Source organism: Trichosurus vulpecula, chromosome 8, assembly GCF_011100635.1.
Source record: "Trichosurus vulpecula isolate mTriVul1 chromosome 8, mTriVul1.pri, whole genome shotgun sequence".
Taxonomy (NCBI): domain Eukaryota; kingdom Metazoa; phylum Chordata; class Mammalia; order Diprotodontia; family Phalangeridae; genus Trichosurus; species Trichosurus vulpecula.
In genome coordinates this window covers 183,135,040-183,144,484 of record NC_050580.1, presented here as the reverse complement: position 1 = coordinate 183,144,484, position 9,445 = coordinate 183,135,040, and the positions used below count along the sequence as shown (strand labels likewise).

Sequence of the window (9,445 nt, the reverse complement as noted above, 5' to 3'; positions counted from 1 at the left end):
TGTGCCATCTAGCTGGATGTTTACAAGCAATAAACTTAAGGATGTTTAATGAGTGGTATTTCTGGTATAGAAGATAATGTGAACAAAATTATAGAAGTAATCTACTCAGGAGGTGATTAGGAAACAAAGAATCATTTTTCTATGTGCTATGATCATGTACGTTGCCCTTTTCCTCTACATTAGCATCTAAATTCCTTGTAGGAGGGGACTCTATTGTTTTTCATCTTTGCAACTGCACAATAGAATATAACACAGTGTCTACTAGTTTCTTTATGTAAAGTATTTTGATTTGATCTGAAATTCCTCACCCTGAGGAAGACCAGTGAAAGAAATTGATACCTAGGATGATTTTGGACAAGTTGCAGTTCAAGTGCTTGGCAGATCATTCTGATAGATATAGGACATATGAAGAAAAACACTATCTGCAGCCAGAAAAAGAACTGATAACCAGAAGTATGTATAGAACAATTTTACATATACATGCCTTTGTGTCTAATGTAACCACGTGTAGGGTGGGAGTTATGGGAGAGGGAAGAAAAAAAGAAATTTGCAAGATAATTTTGTTGTATATTTGAAAGGAATAGAAAGTTGTGCATAGTAGATTTGTCATTTCATGTGCACTCATGTTTTTTATTGTACTATATTATGGAAATTCTTGCTTTATTTCATAAATTAAAAGTAAAATTTGAAAAAGAGGGAGCTGATTTTTGGACTTATTGATGCCTAGCTACGATAATTCAGGCCATAGGAAAGAATGGAGCTAGCATTGAAAAGGGCACTGGAAAAAATTGTAATACACTAACGTGCTGTACATGAAACATTTTATTCCATTTGCAATAGGAAGCTATCAAAGTGAATTTAGCCAGGGTGACTGGATCACATTTCTTATTACTTAGGAAAGTGTTTTTGTTGGCTATGAAAAAATATATTGCAGCTGGGAATGATTAATATGAATGACATAAATTGGAAGAATTTTAAAATAATCCAATTCAGTTCAACAAAAATTTATCAAAGTGAAAGGTAATGCGTGTTTGAATTAAGTTAGGTAGTTGTGTGAGTGGAGAAGGAACATCAATTTATAAGTGATTAGATAGCGAGAGTAATGACCTATGCTTTAGAGTAACATACAAGACAATAGAGCCAAGGGAGTTAATTTAAGTCCAATTAAAAGCCTCAAACAACCAATCTCATAGACATCATAACCAAGTGTTGTATTTACAGGAAATTATAATACCTGAAGCAAAGTTTACATCAAATCATACCAACAGATGCATTATCTGGGCATGTTGTTAATATTCAATTCAACATAAATTTTTTGAAAACTTACCATTTGTCTGGCACCATGCAAAAAGTTGGAACTGGAAAGACAAGTGAATGAAAAGTTAAGAAGCACTTATTAATGTCTCCAATATATCAGACACTGGGCTAGAGGCTTTACAATTATGTTTAATCCTTATAACAGCCCTGAAAAAGGTGATATCATGATTTCTGTTTTATTCCTGATGAAAGTGGTTTAGAGAGATTAAATGACCTGCATAAAGGTGTATCAAAGATTTCTTAGCATTCAATATCATCTGTTTTTGATATCTCATATTCTTAGCCTATTTCTGTATACTAAAGAATATTCACCTGAAATTATGACTTCTTTCTGATTGTCTTTACTACAGAGAACTTCTGGGAGCTCAAGGTATATCATTTAGAAGGAGATGAAGAACAACACTATGATAAATGAATTTATTTTGTTAGGACTCACCAATACTTGGGAGCTTGAAATTTTCTTTTTCGTGATCTTCTTCCTTGCCTACATATCAATCTTGGCTGGTAACTGTCTCATTATACTTATGGTGACTTTTGACTCCCACTTGCACTTGACCCCCATGTACTTCCTCCTCGCCAACCTCTCCTTTCTTGACATAATTCTTTCCACTGTAACTCTCCCTAAGATGATCACAGACTTCTTCAAGGAGAGGAAAACCATTTCCTTTTGGGGCTGCATGGCACAAATTTTTCTAGCTCATCTCTTAGGAGGTAGTGAGATAGTTCTTCTCATAGTGATGGCTGTTGACAGATATGTTGCAATATGTAAGCCCCTCCACTATATGACTGTCATGAACCATCGACTTCTGGTAGGAAGTGTGCTGCTTTCATGGACAGTTGGCTTTGTGCACTCTATGAGCCAAATGGCCTTCATGGTGAGTCTGCCCTTCTGTGGCCCTAATGTGATTGATGATGTTTTTTGTGACCTTCCCCTTGTGTTGAAACTTGCCTGCACTGACACTTATGTCCAGGAGCTGCTTCTTGTTGTATTCAGTATGCTGCTTGCCCTGATCCCCTTCATTCTTTTGCTTCTCTCTTATATTGTTGTATTAGTTACTGTCTGGCATTGCTCCCCTAGTGGGCTGTCTAAGGCTCTTTCTACACTGTCTGCTCATTTCACAGTGGTAACTCTTTTCTTTGGGTCACTAATCTTAATCTATGCTTGGCCAGTTAGTATTTATTCATTAGATAAATTTCTTTCAGTGTTTTCCTCAGTTATCACTCCTCTCCTGAATCCAATTATCTATAGTTTGAGGAATCAGGAGATGAAAGCAGCGATGCTTCGACTGAGAAGCCGGCACATCTGCTCAAGGCCAAACTTTTAAATGATGATGATTTTTTTTATTGTACACAAGAGAATATTTCTTAAAATGATCCATTATGTATATATGTCTATGCATATTTTTCAAACAAATCAAACTAATTTTCAAAACAATTTATAAATAGTCTTCTAGAAAGCATTTCATTTGTGTTTCTGTTTTGTATGTCTCTGACTTTCCCTTAATTTTGAGACCCTTATAACTAGAATTTAATTCAATCTTGGAATTATAAATTGGAGAAAACTTCAAAGAATATCTGTTTAGAAAAACATCACTAGAACTAGATTATTTCTAAAATATTTTACTTTCTTTGCCCTATGAACTTTTGCTATTGTTTGAAATGTAGTTGTTTCAGCTTAATAAACAATGAGGGGAAAGGCTTGAAAAGTTGAATGCTTTAAATACTCAGTCCTAGAACGGAGTTTGCCAAATTCTCCATGAATGTCAAAGCAGATTTTAGGTGCTCCCACCAAGGATAGATAATGAACTAAAACTTTACAAAGAATAATTGAGTAATAACTTGCCCCTGATTCATGTTATACAATATAGGGTATAGTGTTTTTAAGGCAGTTAAGTTTACTTCAACAAAAGGGATGGATAGACCACTATGAGAATGACATTCATATGAGGTGACATTGCACACAATTATAAGCATCTAATGACATGAAACACACACACAAACACAGACACAAACACTTATTCTGAAGGAAACAAAAATCTTAGGTATTAAAAAACTGTTGGAGCAACTCTCAGGGCATCCTGTTTCTACAATTCATGATGTCAATATAACCAACTGAGATGGCAAAAATTCAGTTTAAATGGTAATTTTCCATGTGGAAACCAACGAGAAGAGTTTTTAATCAACAGGTCTTTAAATTTAAAAATATAGCTTGTTCATTTCTTCTGTTTTTACTTCACCTAGGTTTATGCTTGTAATTTTACATTAATCTTTCACAGTCATTACTTAAAATGAAGAATTAAAAAAAGATAAAAAATCAACACACTGAAAAAATTATGTTGTTATGTATAATGTTAAACTAAGGTCAACCCCACCCCTCACTCCTGATTCCCTATGAAAGTAGACAGATATGTCTTCTCCTATCTCTTCTTTGGGGTCAGCCTTTTAAAAAAATCACAACATTTATTATTATTTATTTGGTGGTTATAATTGTTTCCATTTATATGTGTTCTTATTATGGATATTATTTTCCTGGCTCAGCATATTTTACTTTACATCAGTACCTGAAAGTCTTTCCATATTTCTATGTGTTCATCAAGCTCATTGTTTCTTTTGGGCACATTTTTACCTTACATTCAATTACATTCATGCATCACAATTTATTTGGCTATTCCTTAGTCAGTGGTTATATACTTTGTCTACAATTCTTTACTATGTCAACAACAAAAAATACCACTAAAATTATTTTTGTATACACATATATGGAGTTTCTTTTTGTTCAATGGCATTTTGGAAGTACGTGCATAGCAATGGAATGTTTGATCACAGGACATGCATGGTTTAGTAACTTTGCATCATTACATAATGGTTTTCATTATATTTATACTAATACACATTTCCATCAACATATCAAGTCAACAAGCATTTATTAAGCCCTTTGCTAAACACTGATGATCTGGAACATGGTTAAAACAATCACTGTTCTCAAGGAGCTCACTGAGAAGTGTGGAGACAACTTACAAACAATTATGTATAAACACACTATATTAAATATATGTTGAAGATATTATGAGAAGGAAGGCATTAGTGTTAATGGAGCTCAGGGAAGTTTTTTTTTTATTTTTTAATGTGGAGTTTTAGATTAGATTTGAAGGAAGACAAGGAAACAAGGGGAGGGTAATGGGGAGGGAGAAAATTCAGAATATGGGAAATAGCCAGTGAAAATTGATCAAATTGGGAAATAGTGTTTCTTGTTCAGGGAACAGCAAGGATACCAGTGTCATTGTATTACAGAGTACATGAAGGGCAGTAGGATTAGTTCAGAGTCAATAAAGATTTTGAAGTGCCTACTACATGTTGGACACTGTGATAAACACTGAGGATACTCTTCAAAAGGCAAATGACAGTCCCTGCTTTAGAAGAACTCCCAATATAATGAGTGGGGTAGACAATATACAAACAATTGTGTACATGCAAGCTAGCTACAGGATAAACTGGAAATGATTAGCTGAGGGAAGTGACTAGAATTAAGGGACGTCCAAAAAGACTTCTTCTACCTGAAGAACACCATGTATATGTGTAAATACATGCAAAATAGACAGAATGAAATGTAGGTGGTAAAAAGGGGTATGAGATCAAATCAGGTTTTATTTCTTGAAAAAAAATTATTTAAAACTCTGAATTCCTTGCCGTTTTCTGGAAATTAATCAATGTTTACTGGCTTAGAATTTTTATATCTGAATCAAGAATCTCAATTTAGTATTTAAAAAGATGTTGGCAGCAGCTAGATGGTGCAGTGAGTAGAGCACTGGCCCTGGAGTCTGGAGGAACTGAGTTCAAATCTGACCTCAGACACTTGACATATCTACTAGCTCTGTGACCTTGGGCAAGTTACTTAACCCCAATTGCCCTGCCAAAAAGCAAAAAAAAAGCAAATAAAAAGATAAAAAAATGCTGGGGAAAAAACAAATAATGGCAAACAGATAGAAAGAAGTCCATTAGGTACATATGCACTCAGACTGTTAATCAATGCTTTATGAGTGGTCTCGCTTTTTTTTCCATTTTATGTACAGGAGAATATTTTCTAAATCTGGCTTAAATGCTTAATTGCTGTTCTTTGGTAAAATTCAGTAAATAACTTAATGAGTAGGGAACTAGCCTTTCTCATATAGATTAGGGTAAAAATATATGGTTCTCTAATAACTCCCAGGGGAATTTGCTCTTCTGATTTTAGTTCATTATTTCACAAAGGTTTATTCCAATTTTTTTCCTGACTGATGTGTATATAAGGCTCTCTTCCTAAAGTGAGAGGAAAATAACCAAGAGGATCAAAATTTCAGTCTGTTCATATCTCTTTGAGATCTTTGTCTAGAGATGGTAGGTTGAATAATGAATGCTAATATACTGGGGTTTATGTGTAATAACCACCTAATAGATTTATATATAGATTTGGTGACTAAATAGAAAAAATGTTCTCTGCACTGAAGGGGTGAATATGATTTAACCTTCCCAGAACTATTTCCTCATCAGAAAAACAAAAGAATGGCACTAGCTGGTTTTAGATGTCTATTCCAATTTTACTTCAACAATATGATTTCAAGAAGAATGAGTTCTTCTTGGCCAGCACCTGAGTGACTATTTTCAGGTACCATAAAACCAGGAGATCTAATTTGTTCATCATTCATTTTCCTCATCCAATTATGAAATGTCCGTTCAATTCTGGAAGCATTAATTAACCTCATTCTATGTTTTTCACACAACTCTTTGGCACTGGGGCATAAAAAAGTAAAATTATACAGACTGTGTCCTGAAAGACTTAACAATTTAATAGTGCAAAGCTGCTGGATGCAATAATAATATTGGTTGTTATTTATATTGTCTTTAGGTTTGTCAAGAGTTTTACATGCAATATTTATTTGTTCCTTCCCACTACAACTACAATTATTCCCATTTTTCAGATACAAAATCAAAACAGTTACATAACTTGACCACGGTCATCCAAATATTAGAAGTGCCAGAGGCTGCATTATTTTTTAACCATATATTGTTCTTTTTCTCCTCCAATATGCTCCCTATTATATACACTATTATGGTAAAATGGAGAGTAATCAGCATGATAAGGAGAAAATATAGGAGAAGATGTAAAGAAAGATAAACTTTATGGAAGAAATGACATGGGAGCTCGTTTGAAAAGGCAGCAATGATAAATGGGCATGATCAAGACATGGAAGATAGTCTATAAATGCTCAGAGACAGAAGAGGGCAAAATGAGATCAGTACAGCAATAACTGTCCATTTTAGTTACACTACAGTATACATGAATGGCCTTTCATGTCATGCTTAAAAATTTGCAAAATTTCTACTTGTAACATTAAGAAACTAGAGCTTAATAGCCTATAAAATGACCTGCCCAGTCCTATCATTTATGAAGATTATTTTGACAAGTATGTGAAGAAATGGGAAAAGGTAGAATAGGTATCTTACATGTCCATTAAAATTTCCATTCTTATTTCTTTCAATTAAATTAATACACAACTCTCAAGGGGAAAGGTGATGAGGGTCTGAATTAAGTTAAGAGCTGGGTGAAGAGGAAGAAGTGAGTTTGGAAAAAGAATAGGAATGTAGAAGCACCTGGAGTTTCTGAATGATTGAACTGAGACTGGGGTAATGGGGAAAAGGATGATGAAGAAAAGTAAAAATCAGGAGAGAACTTTTCATTCTGGGTAGCTGAGGATATAACATGGGGAAAGGAAATAGAGTATTAAGTATATATACAGCACCTACTCTTTTCTAGGCATATTAGAAATATGACCTTATTTAATCCTTACAACAACCCTGCAAGGTAGATAGTGTCACTATCCCCATTGTATAGTCGAGGATCTTTAGGCGAACGGAGATGAAGTGACTAGAAAAATATACTATCAACCAACACTGTCAACCTCAGCAGAGGTGATAGACACAGCTAGTAAGTGTCTAAGGCTAGATTTGAATACAGGTCTTCTTGACCCCATGCCCAACTGTCTATCCACTATGCCATCAAGCTGCCTATTTACAATCAATAAAAATAGGGAATTTTAGTGAAAGATACCACAAGCACTGAACATAGCATGAGTTCAAATATACATCCAAGCTATTCAGGAGACTGGTGAATAGAGAATCATTCTTCTAGGTTCTGTGGCTGTGTATCTTAGCTGTTGCCTCTGCTCTAGCATCTAGACGCCTTATAGCAAAGGGCTTCATTGTTTGTTTTTTGTTTGTCTTTGCAACTGCACAATCTAATAGAGCTCATTGAGCATACTAGTTGCTTATGCAATATATTTTGGTTTGATCTGAGTCTCATCACCTTGAACAAGAAGACAAGTAATAGAACTGGCCTATGTGAGTTTCAAATACTTGGCAGATCTTTCTGGTAGGTATAGCCAGTTTTAAGACAGAAAACATGGAATTGGAGTTCAGAATGGAGATAGTATGTGGATGAATTGATTTGGTATGTGCCTACATAATGATCATAATTGAAACCATAGCAGAGAATGGAACTAGCATTGGTGAGGACACTGGAAAGTAAATCTACAACAGGTTAACACACTGTACATGAAACATTTTATTGCTTTTGCACTAAGAAGCTATTGGAGTGTATTTAGCCAAGGTGACTTAGTCACATTTCCTATTACTTAGTAATTACTAGTTTTGTTTTGTTATATTATCTTTATTTGTATTAATAATAAACCTTAGTAAGTTTTTTTTTGCTAGCTGTGAGAATAGATTGCAGCTAGGAATGATTAATATCAATGACTCAATTTAGAAGCTTTTAAAATAATACAATTCAGTTTAACAAATATTTATCAAGGGAAAGGTGATAAGGGTCTATCTTGTTAGGGAGCTGTTGAGTGGAGAAGATGAGAAAGATTAGTGGGATATCAGGTTAGTTAGAATCAACAGGAATTTGCAAAAGATTAGTTAGCATTAGAGGAAGTCAATGCTTTAGGGTAACACCCAGGACAAAAAAATATTTTGAAATATTGTAAAGAAAAATCTTAGAGTTGAAGTGGGAATAGTAGAGAGCATAAGGTGTTCCTGATGAATACAGACAATAGAATTTTCTTTAGATTAATTGGCCTTCACATGTCAAGTCTCAGTTCAAACTAATAAAAACTGAGGGATTTAATTAGGAAGAAAAGCAGAAAAGATTTGGAGTTACTCATTAAGTCAGGATTTGTTTTCTTTTTCATTTCTCCTGCTCATAGGTTAGTTCTGATCAGAAATGGTTCATTGAATACACAGTGAACATTTAGTAGCCTGATTCTTCGTGTTCTCCAAATCAAACTGGTCATTACTGTCTGTGAACTGTTGATTCCCATTACCCAGTGTAAAAATGTCTACCTAATGCTTTAAAAAATGTATCTTTTGTCGTAGATACATATCCTCACCTAGAACACATTTACAGTAGACCTCAAACCTTGCTACATACCTTTCACACTAACCCATTACATTGACATGTTCAGTGGAGTCTTGACTCTTTACAGACTGAGGCACACTACATGCTCACCTTTTCTGCTTCTCTTTTGTTTTTGTTTTTGGGGTTTTTTTTGTTTTTTGGGGGTTTTTTTGGTTCTGTTTCTTCTTTCTCATGATTCATTCAATTGATCAAAATTCTTCTCCACGACTTGACTAGAGCATAAATTAATTCAACGCAAAGTTATACATGACACTTATATGAGACTTCATGCCGTCTTGGGGAGAGAGGGGGGAGGGAGGGGAGAAAAACTGGAACTCAAAACTATGTAGAACCGTGTGTGGTAAACTAAAAATAAATAAAGAAAAAAAAATATAAAAAAAAAACCTTGCTACATACCTTTCACACTAACCCATTACATTGACATGTTCAGTGAAGTCTTGACTCTTTCCCTTATTGACAAGTTGTTTCATGACAACTCTCTGTCTTCTACGATTATAAATAACTTGGAAAAAAAGTATTTCAAAGACGTTTTATCATTCTATATGACCTTTTTTTGAGTGTGATTTTTTAAATTTTCTATATACTCAAGAACGTTCATTTAAAATTGTGACTCCTTTCACATTGTCTTCCCTACAGAGAACTTCTGGGTACTTAAAATATATCAAGTAGGTGAAG

The 9,445-nt window shown here is 34.3% G+C and overlaps 1 protein-coding gene across 1 annotated transcript; it reads left to right on the top strand.

The window, feature by feature from the left end:
- The first annotated feature begins 1,706 nt into the window (after positions 1 to 1,706).
- Positions 1,707 to 2,642, top strand: LOC118827868 (olfactory receptor 4K13-like). Its single transcript, XM_036734200.1, has one exon. It carries the CDS (start codon positions 1,707 to 1,709, stop codon positions 2,640 to 2,642), a length of 936 nt encoding a protein of 311 aa, XP_036590095.1.
- The last annotated feature ends 6,803 nt before the right edge of the window (positions 2,643 to 9,445 follow it).

What these genes read in the sequence shown, in the direction of transcription:
- LOC118827868 (XM_036734200.1), top strand. Translation starts at nt 1,707, where the DNA reads ATGAAGAACAACACTATGATAAATGAATTTATTTTGTTAGGACTCACC.